Raw genomic sequence first — 24,507 nt, 5'->3', positions numbered from 1 at the left:
GAACTCTATGCTTCAATTTCTTACTTTTCCTATTCTTCCTTCCCTGAACGATCGACCAATTACAACAGGTTTGTTTGTGTTTGTGTGTCCAGGCATCAATGAGGTGCTATCCAGCATGGTGGAGGACGTTGGTCAAGTAATCAGCAGAAACATGAGTGGCGGTCGGGTTCTGCATGAACTACTCAATGCACCGTGGCTGCACGCCCTGCTGAAGGTGATCTAACTCAAGACTCGTGCACTACAACAAACACACCATGACCATGGTCATGAGGGGATTGTTGCTTTATTTATGATTTTCTATTAAATCATTGACCTTTCTGTGCTTACTGTGCCCCACGATGCTAATCTGGATCAAGTGAATTGATGGATTGCACAGAAAGCTCAAGGTTTAAACAATGATTTTATTTGAAATTATAACAAATCATTACGACAACAAAAAGTATGCAGTGTTAAATCAATAATCAGTATGAGGTGGACATGTTGGGTGCAATGAAAGCCGTGTGTGTAAAACAAAATAACCAAACCAAGCAGAAACTGGCAGGATCTGGGCTGTCCGGGTGAGAGAAACCTGCTTTTATAGACTTCCTCACAGGTGTAGCCAGTCAGCAATCACAAAGAGAGGTGGAGCCTCCCAGCATACAGAGGTAGAGCTTCCCAGCAGCCAGGAAGGTAAACGAATGGCAGATCAGCAGAGCAGACAGCAGAGGGCCTTGCGGAGCAGCAATGAAACCCGCCTGAGCCCAGCACCTGTGAAAGACCACAAACAGCCAGCCAGACAGGAACACAGAACACGGCCATGGCCGGCACAACTGTGCTGTAACAAGCACTATACAAATAAATGTTGACTGAATAGATCTCATCTGTAACTGTCCAGCACAATGGACAGGGTACAAAAGAGGTGAAGAGGGGAGTACAGGCAGGAAGGAGTGAATGGAGATGAGTGTTGATGCTTGATTTCTGACAGAAGGGGCTGTAAGATTTTCTCCTTACTTCTGGATGTTCCAATCTGCGGTAAACTAATAAATGGATCTGTATTGGTCGAAGTTTACACAATCATTTATTACAAGTACCGATCAGGCCTTTTCTAAGCATAAGGCTTTTGAGAAAGGGCCGTCTCGACATTCGACAATTGTTTTTATCCTGGAGGGGCATTCTCTCCTCACAGACTAAGCGTGTCACGCACTGTACTCCGTCACATCCTGCATCTTCTGGGCCAATCCCGGTCTCCAGCTCCAGTCCAGGATTCTTGGTCCGATTATCTTCTCTTCACCACAAGGGGGCACTTCGTCTGTTCTGTTCAATTCAATTCAACTTTCTTGGCGTGGCGGCTGGGGCCATCTCTGCCCTGCCGGGTTGGGAGTGGCAGTGGCTCCCGGTCCCAACTCGGCCCGGGGGCCCTGCTCCGGCCAATCTCAGCTTGGCAGCTTGGGTCGGGGCCTGGGGCCTGGGGCCCGGTTTATCCTTCTCTTGTGGGCTCTTCTTGCTTGGGGGAGATTCCTCTCTGCATTCTCCATCTGGTGCTTTCTGGGCGGGGGCGTGGCTCTCTGGGGTGGTTCGCTGGGGCCTCCCCGGGTCTGGGGGGCCACAACTTGTGGGCCGGTAGTTGTTTAGTTATTTTATTTGGATTTTTAGCAGCCACAGAGCTGCAGCTACAACTTCCGTATTGGTTCAGAGAGAACGAACGCCAGCCAGTCGGCTCCGTCCCCGGTGACATGACAGCCGCAACTTCCATGTTGGATCCGAGAGAGCGAACGTCGCCACGGCTTTGTTGCGCCACTCGTTGTGAAAGCTGGGGCTCGGGGCTCGGGTGCTCGGGGCTCAGGGCTCGGACCAGCCCGGTGCACCGGCAGGTTCCAGCGTCGGGGAACCGGAGCTCTGGGGTGGCACGCGGCGGTTCACGCAATGGAGCACCGGCCAGTGATGTGACGTGACGGGATGTGACGTGACGGGATGTGACGTGACGTGACGTGACGTGACGTGACGTGACGTGACGCGACACGATGCGACGCGACGTGATGCGACGTGATGCGACGTGATGCGATGCGACGTGATGCGATGCGACGTGATGCGATGCGACGTGACGAGTGGACTCGGTAGAGCATCGATTATGGCCATGGCGTCTGCTCTTTCAGGACCAACATGAATGTTGCGCAGCAAAAAAAATAAACAAAAAAAAACAACCAGTACAAAGCTGAAGATGTTAGCAACAGAGAAGTCATACAGACTCAAAATATCAAAATATTGAGGGCGTGTAGTAAATCACTGACCAATCAGCAAATGGCTCCTCAAACCCGGACCTGTTCCATGGTCCTTAGTACCGCAACGGAAGGGTAGCAGAAAAGCGTCCACCTTTGGAGCGGTATTTTCCGGAAATGCCCAAATTCTTGCAGTGGAAACCCGAACCGTAACGGACTACACCAGTCCATTCCCGCACTTTTTGTGTGGTGGAAACAAGCCTTTTGTGACGGGGGGATGACCCTCCCTCTCAATGCCCCTACCTTACCTCACCTCACCTCACTTAACAATAGGGCTCAGTGAGGCGGTGCAGATGTCGGGGCGTCAAGGCTACTTAACTGCGATCTGACTCCTCACCCGACTTTGCATCGCTCACAATTTTAACTACATTTAGTCACGCAGGGTCTTGAGGGGGTAATGCCAGCCTTCGGGGTTCTGCCGCTTGGCAGCGGTAGAACGCCTGGGCAGCCACTATCCCTCAATTTTAAACCGCACCTTAGAGACACATTGCAGAGACACACCCCTACATGCACCAGTGGGTGCTGGCCCAGGGCGCGGTGGCTGGGGCCTTCTCTGCCCCGCCGGGTTGGGGGGGTAGTGGTGTGGGGACCAGCCCCTGGGGGTGCGGCGGACTTCACCGCCGGGGTTGGCTGGCTCCCAGCCCGCTCTGTCCATGGGCCCTGCTCATTCCGATTTCGGCTTGGCAGCTTGGGTCGGGGTCTTGAGCCATGCACCCCTTATCCTTCTCTTGCGGGCTTCTCCGGGCTGGGGGGGGGGTCTTCTCTGCATTCTCCCTCTGGTGCTTTCTGGGCTGGGGCGCGGCTCGCTGGGGCTTTCCCGGGTCTGGGGGCCGCCGGGTGCCGGGGTGGCGGTGTCTGGGCCCGATGGCCTAGGAAGCCTCCCCACAACAGTTCCAACCACCCCCAGTGGACAAACCACACACACACACACACACACACACACACACACACATTCTCTCTTCCCTCTCTTTGAGCGTTCCCCCCAAGTCGTGCGAAGCAGCCATGCCAGCTTCCAATAAAGGCAGCAACAGGAGGAGATTCCAAGTCTCTTCCTTTTGCAAGAGCAAAAACTGTTCTGACACCAGAAGACTCTCAATCACATAATATTGTTTGCCGAAGCTGCCAAACAGAACAAGGGGAAAAAAACAAACATGTACTGATCAGAAGGCCAGCTGAGCTTGAGCAGTTCAGAGAAAAAGCTTGAACAGCCAGATTGAGATGGTTTGGAAAAATAGTGGATATATTTTATTCTGAATATGTAGCTGCCAGGCAGGAGGAGAAAAGCAAGGCCCCAGATAGAAGCCATGGATGTAGTGAAATAAGACATGGGAATTGTTGGTGGAATACTAGAGGAGCCAGGGATGGGGAGATGAATACAGATGATCCAGTATGGTGACCCCTTGAGGGATTAGATGAAATATGAAGATCAGGAATCTAATAACATGTTTCCCATCTTGTTCTGTGCAGATTCATGAGTGCCTGACACGGTTTAGGAGGTTGACACCAAGCCCCTTCTTGCCTTATGCTTCTGGACTTTCACATGAGGTAAACTAGGACATGGACAATATGGTTGTGTTTGTCCATTTTTCATACATCGCTGGTCGAACTCAGGTCAGACAGTTAAAATCTTTTACATCCCAGCCATCCCCACTCTTCTCTGGTGTCCCCCCAGGGCTCCATCCTAGGCCCCATCTCCTTCCCCTTGGTCATATTTTCTGTAAATACAATATACATTACAATTGCACTGCTATGCGGATGACGGTTTACCTTTCCATTAAAGTTTTTTAACTGTATTTTTACATGTTCATCGTGTTCAGTGACCTTGGGTGTCCTGAAAGGTGCTGATAAGTAAAACATTTTCTTCTTCATCTTCTTCATCCTCCTGGTATGAAGGCAATCTTTCCCAAACTAGATTGAGGACAAATGTTAAAGGAATGAAAAAAAAAAATGTTTGGCATCATAAAATGAAGCTGTATACCATATATCAAAATCCTACTTCCCAAAGTAATTTCTGTCTAAATGTTTACTGGCCATAAAATATTGATAAAATTGAATGTGGTATTAACTAGTTTTAAAGATATATCCCATACGAGAGTGTAATTCTGCATTCCTGTGTTTCCTTTTCCTTAATTTTCAGATCATAGCTGCACTACAGCAGACTCACTGTCCTTCAGCTGAAGCGGTTGAGCTCTTCAGCCTCCTCAGCTCTCCCCACATACAGGTTGGTCCTGTCATTTATGGCTCAGATCACATTTCGGTCCTCTGACCTGTGAAAACACCACCTAACTGTTTGAGTGTCCTTCAGGCCCTCCTTTCATCTCACGACAGCGTGGCACAGTCCGACTACGGACCCGTCTTACCGCCTCTGCCCGATGACCTGTCTGAGGACGAGGAGGCCATGAGGATTGTTTGTCTCGTGAAGAATAACCAACCACTGGTGAGAAGCAAGCATCTTTTTTTGTTTGTTTGTCTGTTTTTTATTTGGGGTTTGTGCCGGCAAAATATGACTTTACAACATGTTTTAGCCAATTGGTAAAATGACCAAATCTAGGTGCAATATTTGCTGTTACCTTCCCATCTTTTTGAGACCTCGTGGGAGCATTCTTTTTAACTGAGAAATGATGGAGAAAGCCATGCGGGTTCTCTGTTTTAATTTTGCTAAACTAACAAGATCATTTCATCAAAATCTCTTCATTGAAGCAAAAAAGTGTAGATTCTCCTCGACATGCCAAATAGCTTTACAAATAAACCTTCAAGCTAAACATTGTTCCCCTGAGTGCTTTTACTAATCTTGGTTATGTACACAATGAAGACCACAATTACATTTTCAAAAAAATCTATATAATTTTGTAGGCGATATAGTTACATACTTAATCGGTTTCTAGAATTCATAGCCATTACTATTTTAGCAGTTGTTTTTAAGACAACGGCATTTATCAAGTAGCCTCTAAACAAATCCTGAAAAATGTTTTTCAATTCAATATACTAAGGCCCTGTCTACACGACAATGTTTCAAGTGAATACAGTTTTTACATTCTTTTTTCAGAAAACAATGTAGTTCGCATACCAGGCTATGAGTTGGTGCTGATAGTTGTTTTGTAATAAAACCACACACACACACGCACACACACACACACACACACACACACACACACACACACATGCAGTTGTGTTCCATTTTCAAAAAGCTGCGTTGTCAGTGGATCTGGGTACTGTGTAATGTAAACAGACGCCCAAAAGGTAATGACAGGTTTCATGGTTTTCCATGAAAACATTGTCGTGTAAACGGAGCCTTAGACACACTCTTCACCCAAACAAACATACTCTTAAAAAAAAAATTAAAAATGATTTTCTCATCTTACCTTCAATAAGAGTGGAGAGGACCGAACTGTAGGAGGAGATAGCGTGGGGGTGAGTCGTAGCCGCTGGAGCAGCCTTCGTCACCTCACACTGGAACGCCTCGTCCCCACGAGGAGGGTGTGGTCAAGGGAGGAAATCTCAGCCTCTCAAAATGAAGCCACACTTCTGCCCATCCACAGAGGAGGAGGGGGACAGTTTCTACCTCTCTATCAGTCAACAGGAAGCTGCCGTTTTTGTCCTCAAAGCACCGAGCTTTGGAAGAAAGGTCTCAACCAGTCAGCTCTCTCCATGTGTACTCCTGCCACACACACTGGTAAGAGCAGGAGGAGGAAGAACAGGAAGTTCTTCATTCAGTCATACATTTGTCTATAAGCAAGCCATTTAGTACCCAGACTACTCCCCATTTTGAAGCAATACATCCATCTCTGTGGTACAACTCTCATCCCATCCTTTCAGTTTGGCATTTATTCCTTCAACCGCTGGACCATCTTTTCATTTATCCAGTGGACGTATCAGAAGACTTTAACCACTTCATCCGTCTCATCTCTCTCGCCTCAAACTTGACGAGTTTCCTCACATCTTTATTTTTTTTAATTGTAATTGTTCTTGTTATAATATCAATTCTCGTCCATCACTCAACTGTACCTTGAAGCTGTGCTCACACGTGTGGTGTGGTTCCTTCAATTGGAGTAAAGAAAAAAAACTATTCAATTATATTTGTGTCACGTTTCTATTAATCTTGGTCTTAATCTTGGTACTCTCCATTTTTAGCAGGAACTGCATTGAAACTAAAGGCATACCGTACACTTACAAAAACGATATGCAATATCGTCAAACCTTCTCAAAGCTGTTTGCTATACAAAATCCCAGTATATATTAATTATAAAAATTGTTTTACATTTTCAGAAATCATGTAGAAATCATCAAATGTATCAAGAGATCCTGCAAGATGATAATGGCTCAGTCTCCTCACAGTATGCCCTATGATTGGTTGGTTCAGATGTTTCTGGTCCATGATGCACTCAAAGTATCTTTGAACGATCTTTCACTAGTTCCTAAAGAGGGATTGCTTTCTTACCACAACTACCATCAATCATACCATCAATCAAACCAAGTCTGAATCCAGCTTGTTTCTTGCAACTCATCATTTTTCCTTCTTCCATTTTTGTCTTTTTATGCCTCCCCTGTATTGCGCCTTGTTTTCAGAGAAACACAAACCAAATGAAGATGAAGGCGCCTCTACAGGGGCTAGCAGTGACGACTACGCTTACCCTCCGCCCCCAGTTCCAGCTTACACAGTCAGCATGCCCAGCTCTCCGGTCTTGTACACAAAGGGGGTACCAGCTGGGCATTCCAGAAACATTCCTACACCTGGCAGGACTTCTTCTTGTCCTGGAATGAACCTTCACCGACCTCCCACAGCATCCTCCAGTCCCGCAACGCTGTGTTCCACTCATCAGCAAGGAGTTAGCACTTTTCCCTCTCCCGAGAGGCCACATGGCTGTCACACTGGACTTTATAACAAACGGCAAGAAGAACTCCTTGGTCATTCTTCGATGCGCCACCCCTCCACCACTCCCGATCGCAATGGATGCCGCAGTCTACCGAAGCAGCAACTCCAACGTCGACCTCCTGAATTCACCAAGCAGTGCAGCGTGGAGGAACTGAGGTCTACGGTTCAGACGTTCGCCAGCAGTATCGCGCACAGCAGCCATGACGTACGCCACCTCGGTCAAAAGATGGTGGCTGCAAACGAGATGATCACAGACAGCGTGCAGGAGAACGCCCAGGCGCTCAACCTGCTGGCTGAAGTGGTCGACAAGCTCCAGGGGCTCATTGTGGCCAAGAAGCAGGAGCCGTCGCCTCCTCGACGACCAAAGCGCAGCCCTCCCCCACCGCCTCCAAGAATTTCTTCAATATCCCCCAAAGGAGTCCGCAAATCTCCCACACCGTACCCACGCCGCAATTTGCCGTCCTCTTCCTCGTCTTTCTCATCTTCCTCCTCTTCTTGCTCAAGTTCTTCCAGTTCCTGTGCAGACAGCTTCGCAATGTCACAAAGCCCAAAGCCAGAAAATGGAGGACACAAAAGGATGGCGCCATCCTCTGGTGCCTCTCAGAAGGCAGGTGGGAGTGGAAGTAATGGACAGGTCGGGTTCAACAATGGCATAGTGTTGAGGGCTGGTTCACAGGACCAAGACTGCAACAACACAGGTTGCTTGAAGAGCAGGAGGAAGAAGAAGAAGAGGAAGAAGAACAAGTAGCCAGACTAAAAAATGTTTCCTCTCTCTCCCTATTGGCCAGTGGAACGAAATTGATATCAAAATACCGATAGCTCATGAGAACATAATTCAAACACAGAAATGTAGAAACACAGTAGCACCCGGATCCCATCCATTTCTTTTACTTGGACAACAAATTTATGAGACTTTTTTCAAATATTGGATGTGACATTCTGAGCACCAACACTGTAAAGGTAAAGATCAATTTTCTCTATTTGGTTTTTGTCGTTTTAATCAACCAACTATAAATACTGATGATCTGCTTTTCATTCATTTTTCATTCATTTTTCATACAATTTTATCTTGTGATGTTGATTCAAATGAGATTTTGTCATTTACAAACCTTTATGTTCCCCAACGAGGGACAGTGTTGGCTTAGAGTTTTGAAAACCAGGAGTTCGGTTGTTGGAGTCTGACTGCCAATTGGTCACAAATGTGTGTTTCTTAACAAGACTAGTAAATGCCAACTGGTTGCTTGTACAGGAACTGCTTTCAGCAAAACAAAACAAATCAATTATACAAATCATATGAGCCGTCGTAGCTAATCCAGAAGGAGGCAACCATAAAACACTGGTATTCATTTTCTAAAAGCCCTCCTGGGGGATCTGAGTTGCACTTGGATCTAAAAAGTCTTGTAATGTAAAAACCAGCAATGTAAATGACGCAAGTTGTAATGACTCCAAACTGAAGCTCACTTCATTCATGTTTGTGAAAGGACTCAGTCGAATAACCTTGATTATTTTTCTTGCATCAGAATTGAATTAGCAATTGTTCTTGACAAATATTGAATGTGTTTCCATGAAAGTCCAAATCACTAAATTTGAGAGCTCTTGTTTCATCCATGATTTGTACTCACTTGATCCAGAAAGTTTGTTGGTAGAGCAGGTCGTCCTCCAATCGCAATGTTTATAGTAGGGATGTCCCGATCACACTTTTTTGCTCCCGATACTGATCAGATTTTTCAGAATTGAGTATCGGCCGATACCAATACTTTCCCGATCCGATACTCACATTGCTATTGCAAATATTCTCAATAGTCTATTCTTGGAGCAACTAAGATGTCTGAAGCTAAAAGTACTATTGGCAGAAGCTTTGTGTAGCTAGAAATTATTGTAAAACTCATTTATTGAATCAAAATTCTTCTCTTTCTCTTTAGTTGTTGTTGTAAACTGAGGAACATCCACACAACGAAAAAACTTACTTTTTCCTCCCTGGCCTTCCCCCAAAAAGCCGTCCACACCTCACTATGGACACGGTTCAACACGAGGCTTCGGGGCATGTAGTACACATGCCCGGCCTTTAGGGGTGCTGTGGCTCACCAAACACAATAAAAAAAGCAGAAGAAGACAGACCACATAGAACTTTAGAAGTAGACTTCTGCACATAAACACATAAACCACTATATATAACTCTAGTTTTATAGGTCTATGGCCCCGCTCCGCCTGCTTCTAGCTTCTGCATTGTTGTGGTTATTAGGTGACGTTGCGGGCCGCGGTTTTTGTTTTGTTTTGTTGGTTTTTTTAGATCGGCGGGGTGATCGGCTGGATTTGCCGATCCCCGATCACTCACAAATCACTAATATCGGCCCCGATCCGATATCTACCGATCGGATCGGGACATCCCTAGTTTATAGTTCCATTCCCAACGTCACCCTGTCCATATAGTAACAAGTGTTTCTCCCAATGGAGGTCGAGGAACTTGCATGTCGTTTGTGTCAACCATGATAAATCACTGATGGGTTGTTCTGTCAGATTCCAGGTTATTTCCTCAGGTTTACCACCATCAGTAGCTTTCATTTTGTTCTATATATTAATCACCTCCTCTTCTCCACCTTTTTTCATGCAGATTCATACTAACAGCTGAGCGCTCTGTACTTCTCATGTTATTCAAGGTTGTTAAAATTGGGGTAAATGTCTGTCAATCAGGGGGCGACCATAAAGAGGAATGAGAAGACTGGGGACATCTACATCGCCCGAGTGATTCACGGAGGACTGGCTGACCGCAGTGGTAAGATGAAACTCAGAAACGCTGGTTTCCCACCACTTGTTTGGGAGGGAGGGAACTAATATTTAGCTTCATTGTACTGTTTTACTGTCTTTTTCCAATCAGAGATGGTAGAGAGGGTCAGTCTGAAGGGCCCTAGTAGGAAAACCTTGACCGTGATATTATCGTGTTTGTGTGAGCTTCAGTTTGTTAATAAAGAAACAAAAAATGTACAGTATGCGTTCTTACCACGTGTCTGTGTTTTTGTCAGGTCTCCTTCATCCTGGTGATTTGCTAGTGGAAGTGAATGGAAACCCAGTGGTGGGCTTGGAGCCAGAACAGGTCATCCAGATACTGGTAGGTTAAATTAATTTGAACTAACCGATGACTGTAACTCTGCCACTTTTGGCAGCATCATGTTAGTAACATGAAATGAATACGTTGGTTTTAAGGACTGAAGTAGTCTGTGAGCTATCGTTCAGCTGCAGAGCCGCTGTCTCTCTCTGCCCTACTTAGCGAGTTAATACGGAACCGTATTGCATTCACATGAAAACATGAAAATCAACTCTTTTTTTCTGAATTAATGACATAATTATCTCATGATTATGAGAATTATTATTTTTTTTTTAAATTCAACTCTTTTTTTCTGAATTTATGAGATACTGTTTTTTGAAAAAATATAAAAATGGCTCTGTTGTTCTGAATCAATGGGACAGTGGTGTGTTATTCCAACCACAAGCTCTGCTAGACCGTTGTAGGAATCCTGCATGCCCCAGCTCTCTAGTTTAATCCAGCTTTATTTCTATTTGGTTGGGAGATACTCCTGTGTTGTTGATGGTATTGTTATTAGTTTGTCAACTTTGCACAGTGTTACCTCCGCCGGTTTATAACTCCAAACCGTAGTTAGGAGACCCGGTTCACTCCTGAGCTTCACTCAGCCGGGGCTCACGTCTGCTGGTAACAAGTTTCAGTCTGTGGAGTTTGATGGAGTTAGACAGGGAAGACATCCCTCGCTGATGAACACTGGTGTTTTTATTCCTCTTCTGACACTGAACCTAACACTGATCGCAGCACACGCACACATCTGCTGCATCGCCCGGGGAACAACTAACTACAATACCCAGAGTCAAAAGAAGTCACACTCCACTTCCCACAATGCATCAGACCCTTAAAGTGACAGGCTCAGCATGTAACAACAGGCACCTCAGGGCCCTGCGGCTGTTTAGACGTAAACACCGCTGGGATCTGTTGGTGGTTGTGACGTTTCTCCAGGAACAACTGGGCAGATGTGGCCTGCTTCACGGGTAATAAAGCTCAGAAATAAACCGCGTCTCCTAACTACGGTTTGGAGTTATAAACCGGTGGAGGTAACACTGTGCAAAGTTGACAAATTAATAACAATACCATCAACAATACTTAAAGACAGGAGTATCTCCCAACCAAACAGAAATAAAGACAGAAAGATAGATACAAACATTTTGGTGTAAAATGTAATATAAATAGATGTTTGGTTGTTAGTATTTATTCATAAATGTATTTGTTAATGTATATTCCCTTGTATTTTGAATGAATTATTATTATTATTATAATTATTATTAGTTAATTAAGTAATTCCAGTTAGTTATTTTCCTCTTATCTTTTATTGTAATTAATTCATTTCTTTATTTAGTCATTTATTTTCTTATTATATTAAAAAATTGATTTGCACAGACTTATTGACAAAGTTTTTTGATTATTCATTCATTCATTTCTTTTTCTTCAATTACTGTTATTTCATTTTTTCAATCAGTCCATTTACTTGTACTCATTTTGCCGTTTTATTAACTCACCCATTCCCTCACTTGTGTATTTCTTTTCTCACCATCTGTCAGATTAATTCTCACGGGACGATCCTGTTCAAAGTGATTCCAAATCCAGCTCAGTCCAGCAGCAGCCAGAAGCCGGTATGAAACTTCACCTTCTCACCAAAGGTTGCAGAAATACAAACATGGACAATAAATACAACAAAAAGAAATGAGACATTAAAAAAATGTAGTTACTTTTGCTCTCATTAAGCGTATAGTTTCTAAGCTACTGATTTTGACGGCTCACAGGACGTCTCCACCAGAACTATTGGAACTACAGTTTGATGACGAGATCTCCTGCTAATATTTTAGATAAAACGTTATATCTAACAAATCAATCAAAGCTTACCAAAAAATTTAATGTTTATTCTCATTCTGATTTGATGCATTTAGTATGCACTTCGAATCTACATTGTTTGATCTTTTCCACATTTTTTCACATTACAACCATGAATGTAAATGTGTTTTATTGGGATTTCATGTGAACCAACACTTCAGGCCTCATAATTGTAAAGTGGAAGGAGATGACACCTGATATTCAAATTGTTTTCCAAATAACACCAAAAACTGTTAAAGTACATTAAAATTTACATTTGTGGTTGTAATGTGACAAATGCTCAACCTGTATGAACACTTTTGCAAGCCACTAGATTTATGTCGGCCAAAAGACATGCATTCCTTCATTTATTATTCATTTCAATATGCTGTTGAGATTACAGTTACTTAAAACAAAAGAGATCACTTTGCATTGTCTAATTAATTAGGTTTAATAAGGCCATGTAAAAATACAGTTTTCGTGTTTGGTCACTAGTCGGTGCTGTTGGTTGTTTTTTTGAATGAAAACACACACGCATGCAGCAGAGAACAATCCGCTATAAATATGAAGAATTCTCCCTCTGTCCGTCCCTCAGGTGTACATGAGGGCGATGGTGGACTACTCCCCGCTGCAGGACTCCTCCATCCCGTGTCCAGACGCAGGAATGTGGTTCAGCAGAGGAGACCTGCTGGAGGTGGTCGACCAGTCAGACGCACACTGGTGGCAGGCCAAGAAGCTGCCTTGCTCTGCTGCATCCTGCGCTGGACTCATCCCCTCTGCCAGCATCCTGAAGAGGTCACACACACACACACACACACACACACACACACACACACACACACACACACACACACACACACACACACACACACACACACACACACACACACACACACACACACACAGGTTCCTGACAGCCTGCAGTACTGACATGTTGCCACCAGAGAGTGCTCTGGACTTTAAAAAAAAATTTAACATTTTATTCCACGCTAAATGATACAATTCTGCTCATTATAGAAAATTACTGTTAAATGTGTTTCACCTTTATTTTTTTAAATGGAATAAGCAGAATCATAAAGGTTCTTAGAAAAACATTTAGTTTTGTTTTATATGTATGGAGGGTCACTTCAAACTGATGAGTTCATTAGTTTAATAATACTGACAAGAAAACAAAATAATTCATGTCAAATATTTGTTTAATTTATTTTATTCAATCTCACTTTATTAATCATATGAATATTATTATTGTTGATGTTGTTGTTTTGAGCAAATTCATAGTCATTAAACTGTTAATTTCGTTTTATTGGGACAAATAAATACATTTACCAAATAGTTTGGAGTTTGCATCTTTTTAGTTTTCCTCTAATTTGAGAGGAAGTTTCACCTTTAAAAACTGCATAATTCAGTTTCAACAGACGACAAAAAGGAAAAAACCTTGGAGTGAATTTAAAGGGTTGTTTCGCTCTTTTTACAGGCACAGTGGTGCAAGACTATCCCATTTTGAGGCAGTAATACTAAACCTACGGAAGAGTATTAGGGCCACTGAAGAAAAAAAAGAATTTGGAGGCAAAAAAAAAAAAAAACCAAACTCTCATGCACTTCAGAAAAAGTTGAAAATCAAACTCAAGATATTTTCTTTTTAACGGAGAAAAAATAAGTTTTTTTTTCAAGGTCAGTCCATCCCCATGCCAGCGCGTGTGACTGCTTCTACAAAATTTAAATGAAGTGGTGAAATGATGCTTCAGAACAGAATTTAGCTCAGAAACACAGTGCAGTTATAAGTATTAGGACTTTGCAGAGACAGTGTAGCCTGCAGCTCTCCGTCGCAGACGTTCGAGTCGAGTACGAAGGACAAACGCACGGATCCAGGGGTGCTTATAAAATGTGTTATTAATCAAGGAAATCCTGTGTAAAATCAGATGTTCATAAGCAGTAAGCAACCCTATTTAATCAGAATAAAGCGATTTAATGTGATTTCACATCTATGGACAAATGATGAGGGATGGACAGACGTCTCCACTTTTTTCTCCGTGAAAAAAAATCTTGACTTTGATTTTTGAATTTTCCTGAAGTGCATGAGGGTTTTTTTCTTTAAGCCTCCGACTTTTTTTCTTCAGTGGCCCTGATACTCCTCCGTATAAACCATACGTACATAAAGCCACTTTTTTTTTAAGACTTACCTCTCGTCTTACTTGTGATGTTTGAGTGATTTTATTTCTCTTTCAGAAAACAGAGGGAGCAGTGGTGGTGTCAACCTTCACAGGGTCATGTCTGCATCAAACCCTGTAAGCACTAATTATTCTTATTCTTATTCTTATTCTCGTGCCTGCCTCAAGGCAAGGCGCAAAGCTTACTATTCTTAGGTTGCATTTTTCTGCCTAATAATAATGGCTTGGATTTATAGAGCGCTTTTTTCAAGCTGACTCAAAGCGTGAGTGAGAGACCATTATTCATTCACACCAGTCCCACCAGTGCTCCGTTGTAGCATTACAAGGCAATGTGGGTAAAGTGCCTTGCCCAAGGACACACCGGCAATGACTTGGATAGAGTGGGATTTGAACCACAAACCCTCCGGTTACTGGACGACCAGCTCTTCCACCGGGAATTCGGGAATAGTGTGGAATGACTTATAATGTTACGAATAAGCGTCTCCGAAAAAAACGCCAAAAACTGCGAATAATTTTCCATTCAAAGCGGATTGGAGCCGAGGGAAAAACCAACAAAAATCCTCATTTTTCAATGCCAGCTCACGTCACTATTCTTTCAGCCAGAGACTTGATTTTGATCTGAAAACGTTGCGGCGTCTGTCCTCTATTCAAATGTGAAGACATCTTTATATCATATCTATTTATTATCATATCTTAAATCAATTTTATTCTGTGAGCCTTTAAGTTGGATAAAGTTCCCAGCAGTTGTTGCAGTTTAGCATTGGCCTGTATATGTTGTGAGCCAGATTAAGGGGGGATTAATTTAAAGTGTGACAGGCTGTCAACTTCACAAAAAAAAAAATGTCTTTAACTCGTCTTCATGGCCACATTTCCTTCTTAATATCAATAAATTCAACATGAAAACGGAGCTACAGGTCTTGTGCTTTTAATGAGGGGTTACTTTTGTCTGTTAAATAAACGGTTCTATATAAAAAAAAGCCTTAAAGTGCAGCAAGTAACAGATTTTCTCCCATAGTAAATTCTGGAGACTTTTTCGTTCCAAATCCAGAAGTTGAGACATTTGTAACCCGTCAGTGATCGGAGACGGAGCACTGTGGAGACATGAGAATCGGACTATTTGTTTATTCATATACCCCCCCCCCCCCCCCCCCCAAAAAAAAAAATCCCCCAAAAAACAAAACTGTTGTGCAAGGGTGACTTCTCTAACCACTCTACACACTGTTGCTTTACCAATATTATAAAAACAAAACCTACGAATTCACAAACAAATGTAATGCTGCGCATAAAATGTGCTCTGATGTGAGGCACAGGATCAGTTCGGAAAGGAATTATCCCCACGGGGAATTAATACAGTCAAAAAATAAAAAACTTTTAATCTGGGCCAGAAGACTCTCCCTGGATGTAAATTATCTCAAATTATTTCTGCCTCATTGTCGATCAGGTTTGGAAATAATGGGCAATGCATTTCTAGTCATGCTTCAAGGTGGAGGAGACAGGTGGAGCCTCAGGGTTTCCTCTACAAAACCTGCCAGCGAGCAGGTTCTGTTCAGAGAGTCTGTTACTGTGGTGACTGACCCTGAGCTTAATTCAGCTCTTTCTGGAAGGGAAAACTCAAGTTTCCCTCATTTCAGGGTTAACTTACTCTGAATTTTTACATAACTCGCTTTCTGGAACAGGGCCCGGGGAGTAACCTGTGTGATTTTCAGGTAGATAAGAGGGTACTAGCCTAGCATGCTAGTTAGCATGCTAAAAACATTTGTTCAATTGAGCTGATATTTGGGAGACGACCTAAAGGGGGGGCTAGGGTTACAGATCATGAGCTCATTAGCTGGGTCCCGCCCACTTTTGACCCACCCTAGGGTTAGAGTTACGGGACCAACCCTAGCTGAAAAATGATAACGTGTTATGTTGGCAAGCTAACATGCTAGCTCGTGTTGTATGAACGTGCTGTAACATCGGTCGGCAGCGGGAGGCAGGCACAAAAACATTTCCTCTGGAATTGTCTAGTTGTTGTTGTTGTTGTTGTTGTTCTTATTATCGTCATTATGAACACAAATCATAATCTGCTGATCGCCTCATTTTGTCCAGCTGCAACTGATATTTTTTATCATATCATTTATATTATATTAGTTCAGAAGCATATGAACGTGTAGTTTCATTATAAAAACATCCAACAGCACCATCTCATGGCCAGGCATGCTAACTACATCGTTTTCAGACTTTTTGACATTGAAACAGCAAACATTATTGTGTCAATGCGAAAGTTTTTGCAAACGAAAATACAAAAAATATGCGTTTTCACTTGATACGATTTTGTTTAAATGGGACCTCAGTGTTTTACAAATCAAAATAACTGAAAAAAGGCAATGATATATTAAATATGATTGAATATGCCTAATAATTTTCTCCACTCTTTCTGAAAGCAACTGTTCAAACGTGTTTAATGATAAATCAATTAGAAGGAGCAATTTATTTGTGAGGGTTTTTACTTCATAATGCAGTATAACTACAACTCCTTCAAGGTGATTCATTGGCTGCTAACACTGTGGCCATGCAGTGTTTTTGCCATTTGCACAGAATTACGATACAGACTGACGTTGCTATTGGTTCTTGACCCGTGTGAACTTTAACACCAACCCAATAGTACAGAGGAAAAACCCATCAACAACACACGATGAAATCATGTCAGCTCTGTTTTCCTTTATGTGTGGATCTATGCGCTGCAATATGAATAGAAATGCGTCTTTAACCCCTCTTCTCTCTGTAACCTCTGCTGCCATCAGTGACTGATGACGGTTTGTTGAAACACTCACATTGCTGTTTGTTCAGCTCCAGACCTGCTATGTTGGTTCTAACGTCCAGTTTCTCTTTCAATTCTTCCAGAGAACGTTCAAACACACGCTGATGAAAAACGCACAGTTGTCGGTAAATGTCTCAAAAGGTTGTTTTTTTTGCCCTCAAACCATCTGAACCATCAAAATTCATGTTGTTTGTCTTTTTTCCACAGATTTGGAAGAATTAAACTTTGGTAGGTAAGTCTGTCCAGACTCCTGTTATTGGCTCAGATTTGAACAAACATTGATGATTCATTTTCATTTATTCATTGCAATCTTAATATTTATCTTATTTGTTTACATTTTACAAGGCTGTATTTGTTTACACTGTTAATGTTCCTTTTATTTGTTAACATTTTATTTGGTTTGCACTTGTTTACACTGTTATATTATCCTTATTTGTTTAGATTTTTTTAATTAGTCTGTCTTCTCAAGTGTTCAGATTAATTATTTTTTGTTTAAATTCTTTACATTTGTTTACAATCATATTAGTCTGTCTGTTTATAGTTTACATAGTTTACACCGGTTTACACTGTAGTAACAATTGTGTTTGTTTACATTGTTTGTGTTTGTTTAAAATCATGTTAATCTTTGTTTACATTGTTTGTTTGTTTACAATGTAATATTAGTCGTATTTGTTCACATTTTGTGAAGTAGTCCATCCACACTGATGTGTCTGTGTTTGTGTTGTTTTTGTTTGTTTAAACGGTGATATCAATCTTATTTGTGTACATTTTACATGTTTGTTTACACTGGTAGGAGTGATTTTTCTGTACACCTTCACATTGTTTACCTTTGCTCACACTGTTGTATTAGTCTTAGTTGTTTACTCTTTTACATTGTTTACATTTATTTACACCGTTATAATAATATTATGTCTTTACTCTTTTACATTAAGTTTGGTTACAATGTTCTATTGTTCTTGTTTGTTTACATTTTATTTTACTTGTCTGTTGACACTATTTGTTTTTTCTTTACATTTGTTCACACTGTTATAATTCTATTTTAAGCGATTGTGAATGTGTATATCTTTTCTTCTCTCTATGTGTGTGAATCACCGTGCAATAACAACTACAACTCAATAAGATTTTAATAAATTTAAATATGAGTACTATCTTTAAAAAAAACTTATTTACTTGTTTTGTTCTTCCTTTAGATGAAGCTGACTCAGATTTTACTGATGGAATCTACTTGGGTAAGACGCATTAGGCGTGGAATTAATAAAGTGATAACAAATAACCTGTTTGTTTCTGACTCTGCAGAATTGTAAAGGAAAGTGTGCTACTATTTGAAAACTGTTGTTGTTGTTTGTATTTCTTTGACTGTGGACCGATGACTAAACACCGGTGCGTGCTTTTGAACAGCTGGTTTCCGTCGGAGTTTCCGTCTCTGGAGGAGGACGTCCTTCAGAAAGAGGCGACTGTCCTGCACCTCCTGCTCGCCCGCCAGCGGCGCCCTGTCCACGCCCTACGAGGAGGTTGCCCTGTACCAGCGCTCCCCGCAGGAGAACCACCGCCTCATCATCCTCGTGGGTGAGCCAAGAACAGCTACACTCACAGCGTTTGTTCTGCTTTTCCTGAGGAGGGTGCAGCAGCTGTTCAGACCTGTTTAACACTTTGGGGTCAGGGGGTCAATTTGCTGAACACACTGGACCTAAAACAACAGAACAAATACAAAATTCGATTGGGAAAAAGTTAGATTTTGTATATTGAGAGCCACAAACCTGTAATGAAAAATGTTCTGTAATTAATTGTGATTAATTCCATTGTTTTTCTACCGAAGACCGAAGCTTGTAATGGATATTTATTCAGGGAAAACCATAGAATTAATGTCGACTCAACACACAGAGACTATATTTAAATTAAAAGACTATTTTCATTACGTCCTTTTAGCTTTGCGTGAAACAGTTTCTCTCCAAGATCAGCAAAATAATAAAAACATAACTTAATTAATGATTAAACATCCAACATAAGTCTGGGTTTTGTTAGAGTGCAGGTCCACCACTTTGAGAATTTGTTTATTTCTAGAAACAAAGTTATGAACTTATTACATGAACAAAGTGGCAATAATATAGTGATATAGTGTACTATCCACACAAAATAGACAGAGAGAGAGAAAGAAACACCCATTCAGAGAGCGTGCACACACACCCACACACACACACACACACACACACACACACACACACACACACACACACACACACACACACACACACACACACACACACACACACACACACACACACACACACACACACACACACACACAGTATACATGAGAGCCAGGAAAAGAGAGAAAGAGGAGAAATTTATATTTTACCTGCAAGTATTTCCTCGGTTTTAGCAGTTTGGTGGTTCCTGGTCAGCCAACATGGCAACCTGCTGGTGGTCATTAAATTTGTTAAATTTACAAAGTAAAGCTAATGACTTTCACTTTCTCAGTCAGTCGTCAGGTAACTTTTTTAAGTTAAACTCTCTGCCTTAATATTATTCCACTCATATACTGTGCTGCTCTGTCGTCATGGTGCTGCCCAGAGACGCTGCACATGCTGCTGCTCCGGGAAAAAAAGGGAAAAAAAACTAAAAAACGAAAGTAAACAATACTATGTTAATTACTTTAACATTTTTTTAACAAATTAAATGTTCAATTAGTTATCAATTAACGTGTTATTTTTGACAGCACTGTATGTAGATTTGACCCAACCTGTGTTCTTAACAGAATAATTTCTCCAGACTAGTTAATAGACTCTGTTGTGATGTTTAAAGCAATCTGTCTCACCTATTGTAGTCTCCATCTAGTCAACAGCTGAGCCCAGACTGTCTCATCTATGCCCTTCATCTTGTCTGTCAGGGCTTAATTAGTCACCAGCCCAGTTTCTTCTGCACTTCTGAAGTCAATCTTGTGAATATTCATGTTGTTAAAAGCATTCAAAGAGTCCTATCCCCGTCGTTTCTCCCCATGGACAGGTGCTCCAGGAGTCGGCGTTAATGAACTCAGGAAGACAGTCATCAAACTGAACACGTCGACCTTCCAGTCCCCCGTCCCACGTACGTGCCCGCCATACACTCTTGTCTTAAAGTACACACAAGTTACTTCAACCTGGGTTTATCACAGCCTCGCACCAGGCACCTTAAAAGAACTTACAGAAATGTTAACATTACACTGCACACACACACACTCTACCCTTTTGCAAATATTTATGGGATTATTTTAGCTGTGGGCCTTGTACATCCAAAATGTTTCAAACTTATATTTAATCTTTCCTTTTGAAACATTTTCTTATATTTCTGCTGTTACTCGCCTCTTGTTGGTTTTCTTTTATGTTCATAATCTGAATAGTGCCTGGTTGTTTGTGTGTTAAACCTGCATGTGACAAATGAACACATCTGGAAAGAACCTGCCTTGCCTTGCCTGGCCTGGCCTGGCCTGGCCTGGCCTGGCCTGGCCTGGCCTGGCCTGGCCTGGCCTGGCCTTGCCTTGCCTTGCCTTGCCTTGCCTGGCCTGGCCTGGCCTGGCCTGGCCTGGCCTGGCCTGGCCTGGCCTGGCCTGGCCTGGCCTGGCCTTGCCTGGCCTGGCCTGGCCTGGCCTGGCCTGGCCTGGCCTGGCCTGGCCTTGCCTTGCCTTGCCTTGCCTTGCCTTGCCTGGCCTGGCCTGGCCTTGCCTTGCCTTGCCTTGCCTTGCCTTGCCTTGCCTTGCCTGGCCTGGCCTGGCCTGGCCTGGCCTGGCCTGGCCTGGCCTGGCCTGGCCTGGCCTGGCCTGGCCTTGCCTTGCCTTGCCTTGCCTGGCCTGGCCTGGCCTGGCCTGGCCTGGTGTGTCATTTCAAATCTAAATCGTCTGTTTCTCCTCACATAATAACAGGCTTCCAATGTTTCTTCATGTTTCTTCTTTGTCAAACACAAACCTTGAACTTAGACTATCATGCCATTGAGCACAGCCCGTAAGGTTTCAGGAGTTGAAGGTAAAGGTGTGCAAGACAAAGAGTGAAGCTGTAAAGAAAACCTTGGGAATGCTTCAAACTGCTTCGACTGTAACGCCGTCCTGTTTGTGTTGTCCACACAGACACCACCCGTCCGATCCAAGCAGGAGAGCAGCTGGGAAGAGAATACCACTTCATAACTAAAGAGTTGTTTGAGTACATGGTCTGTAACCACAGGTACGCTTCCTTTTCGTTTGCTTATAGACACAACAGCTGTGCATCTTTCTTTGTTAGCAATCCACACAGTATTAGTTTTCCCCAAAGTCTCACCCGCTTTGACGAGACAGTTTGTCGTTAATGAACTCACTTAGTTCGGTAACGTTCCATCTCTGGGAAGAAATCAGCAGACAGAGACAAGAGATGTGACATAACAGAAGCCCGACACAATGAACAGACAATAGTATCTCACTGTTCAATGGTAAATATCAACATTGCTCTGACTCTGTTTCCCCTCTTTTTCCTCTCTGTTTCCTCTCTTTTTCCTCCGTTTCCTCCTTTTCCTCTCTGTTTCCTCTCTGTTTTGCTCTCTGTTTACTGTCTGTTTCCTCTCTTTTTCCTCCGTTTCCTCTCTGTTTCCTCTGTTTCCTCTGTTTCCTGTCTGTTTTGCTCTCTGTCCAGGTTTGTGGAGTACGGGGAGAGTAAAGGCCAGCTGTACGGGACCAGCACCGACGCCATCAACGACGTGCTGAAACGAGGCCGAATGTGCATCATAGATGTGGAACCACATGTGAGTTTCACTCAGAAGACGCTGAAGGTTGAAGGTTTTCCGTCGTGGCGCTGCACGGTGGTGCAGTGGTCTTGGTTCAAATGTCGGCCCGGGTTTTTCTGTGTGGAGTTTGCATGTTCTCCCCGTGTGTGCATGGGTTGGCTCCCTCAGTGTGATATTTGTGAGTTAAACATTAGTGATACCTCAAATATGTTCGATATATTCCTACATAATATCATCAAAGCTCAATCCACTTTGTCCACCGGCTCCAATGTGGCTTCAATAGTCTGATCCTCTGGGCTGAAAGGTGTGATGGTCCAGGATTGTAGAACTCCCCTGTGCATGTGATGAAGGGATTGCACAGAGGTGTAGGGGGCGTGGCCTCAACAGCCCTGCAGTAAGCTGTGAGCTCTGAGCATGTCAATGAGGAATGGCATAGAAATTCAACTGTACTTGCATGAAATCTGCGTGTTTTAGTCAGAATTATGCTAAAGGAAAAAACTATATTTAAGTTCCCCATTCAAACTTCAATGTGGGAAATTCCTGGTTTATTCCCATTTATTCCAATAAATTCCTATGAATTCCAATTTATTCCCATGGAAGGTTTAGAACTTTGAACATTGCAACCCTGCTGGTGTGACTGGGCTGAGTTTTTATCTTCAGTGTGAAGGTTCAACCCTCTGTTGTGACTATGAAAGTTTCAAAAACCTGTGGAGCAGAATAGAAACATCCTCCAGTTTGTGTGTTGTTCCGTCTTGTTTGAACTTCTGCTGTTTGCCTTTCAGAGCATCCAGATGTTGCGCACAAAGCAACTGAAACCCTACGTGATTTTCATCAAGGCTCCCAGCGCAGAGCGGCTCAGACAAACCCGGACCGACGCCCGGATCATCAGCGGCCACACCGTCAACAGGACTTTCTCAGTAAGACACTCGAGATCAGGGGTATCAGACACGAGGCTGCAAACCGTCACGCAACTTGTTAAAACTCCAATAAAAAACATTGATTTTATTTTGTCATGTGATTGTCATGTGTCATGTTAACTGACGAAGCCTCCCAGAAAAAGAGAGAATCATCTCCCAACACATCAAAACTAAAAATCTTACCAACTTGTTTAAGTCAAAAAGTCTCATTCTGGTTGATTTAAGATTAATTCATAGAACAAGTAATGTTTCCACAAGACAAAAGGAGATGATGCATCTTAAATATCTAGTTGAGTCAAACAGTCTTTAATTGATCTTGTTTTGATTTTTGTTTTAGAAGTAACAAGATTTATTTTACATTTCATACATTTTTCAAGCTGAGGTGTAATTTGGAAAAGATAGATAATGTTAATTATTAGATTTTTTTTTAGCATTTGTGGCTTATGCTAAGACACCACGGTTAAAAACACTGTTGAAATATACCTTAAAGGAGACATATCATGCTTTTAAATCCTTCCTTTTTACATATAAATCATACAGTTGTGGTCTATATAAAGCGGAACTTCAATGCTTGGGTCTGAATTCCTCATTATTAGAGCTCCACAGGCCCCTTTTCTACCCCTTTTCTGATGTGCTTCTGAGAGCAACTCGTTTTGGGGCGGTCTCTTCAAATGCAAATGAGACACTTCATACCTCGCCTCCTCTCCAGGCTGCAGAGGTGACACTCGGTTCAACGTCACACTGTTCGGCCATCTTTGTAGTTTGATAGAACAGATACAATTATCTAGCGGCGCAGAAACTTTATATTCACACATTATTTACAAAATGTCAACAACGGAAGATTTGTCCATCCAGCCATACATGTTGGAGCCAGAGTCGGACCCGGCGGAGCGAGATGAAAATGACGATGATGCACCTGAAGAACAATGTCTTCATATGGATGTAACGCAATGGTGTGTTACTATATTTACACTAACTTCTCCATCCATGCCCACTACTACAATACTGCCTGTATTACAACGACTATTTAACACAGAAGTTACATTATAATCTAAAACGAGCACACAGCGCTAACATATGAAGACGGTGCAACTGCTAATGCTAACAAAACAATGACAGGGACGTCTTATCATCACACTTTTTAGCGTTATATACAGCTTACCGAAGTGCTCTGTTCGTCGTCTCCATAGATAGAAGGAACTGACGCTCAATCAGACGAAGTCTTTCGGCAAATCCTTCTTTATACTGGCGGAGGTTGCTGAAGCAGTCGTCCTTAAAGTGCTTCGCGCACACAAAAATGACCTTACCCACAGATGTGGGTACATTTCTGTGAAAAATAAAACTCAACCAGGCACTTCGAGAAGGTTCTGATGCTGGGAGATGGTTGTAACGAAGCTTGTGAGTTACTACATCCAACAACCGAACATTTCGACTTATCCTCTCGTAACTTCGGTTGGACTACAAAATCGCAGCGAGAAACAAAAATGGCGGATTGCTCGAAGTGTCGATGTCCTAATTTGGCAGTTCCGCTGAGAATACTGTGACGTCATTGTTCAAAAAACGTAATAGAGAATAGAAAAATCGAAACCGATCGCAAAATATGACCAAAACAGAATATAAAGATATCGACGGAGCACCTGAAGAGACTACTTTGAACTTTTCTGTACTTCTAAACACTCTAATTATACAACAAAATGCATTTAAGGGCTAAAAAAGTGGATTTAGCATGATATGTCCCCTTTAAAATCAGTTTTCTCTGTTTTAAGATGTCAATATTTTAAATAACGTCTACTTTCAGGAAATCTTAAAAAGACGATTCTCAATCAAGGTATAATTACCTTGAAATAATTGATTTGTTCTGAT

At 42.5% G+C, this 24,507-nt stretch overlaps 1 protein-coding gene across 1 annotated transcript in view; it reads left to right on the top strand.

Annotated features, from left to right (window-relative positions):
- Positions 1 to 22,881, top strand: part of mpp4a (MAGUK p55 scaffold protein 4a) — a gene marked incomplete at its 3' end in the record, with an annotated part of 28,868 nt that extends 5,987 nt beyond the window's left edge. Inside the window, exons 3-18 of the mRNA XM_080478150.1 lie at positions 93 to 214; positions 3,723 to 3,800; positions 4,393 to 4,476; positions 4,561 to 4,692; positions 9,820 to 9,901; positions 10,149 to 10,234; positions 11,749 to 11,820; positions 12,633 to 12,832; positions 14,264 to 14,322; positions 18,196 to 18,234; positions 18,404 to 18,571; positions 20,009 to 20,089; positions 21,102 to 21,195; positions 21,637 to 21,745; positions 22,510 to 22,644; positions 22,870 to 22,881. Of these exons, the coding sequence (XP_080334276.1) occupies positions 93 to 214; positions 3,723 to 3,800; positions 4,393 to 4,476; positions 4,561 to 4,692; positions 9,820 to 9,901; positions 10,149 to 10,234; positions 11,749 to 11,820; positions 12,633 to 12,832; positions 14,264 to 14,322; positions 18,196 to 18,234; positions 18,404 to 18,571; positions 20,009 to 20,089; positions 21,102 to 21,195; positions 21,637 to 21,745; positions 22,510 to 22,644; positions 22,870 to 22,881 (1,553 nt within the window). The remainder of the gene's footprint in view (positions 1 to 92; positions 215 to 3,722; positions 3,801 to 4,392; positions 4,477 to 4,560; positions 4,693 to 9,819; positions 9,902 to 10,148; positions 10,235 to 11,748; positions 11,821 to 12,632; positions 12,833 to 14,263; positions 14,323 to 18,195; positions 18,235 to 18,403; positions 18,572 to 20,008; positions 20,090 to 21,101; positions 21,196 to 21,636; positions 21,746 to 22,509; positions 22,645 to 22,869) is intronic.
- Positions 22,882 to 24,507: the final 1,626 nt, after the last annotated feature.

The sequence above is a fragment of the Lipophrys pholis genome, assembly GCF_963383615.2.
Source record: "Lipophrys pholis genome assembly, chromosome: 13".
In the NCBI taxonomy this organism is placed as follows: domain Eukaryota; kingdom Metazoa; phylum Chordata; class Actinopteri; order Blenniiformes; family Blenniidae; genus Lipophrys; species Lipophrys pholis.
Note: the sequence above shows the minus strand (reverse complement) of the source record. Positions and strands in the feature narration are given on the sequence as shown.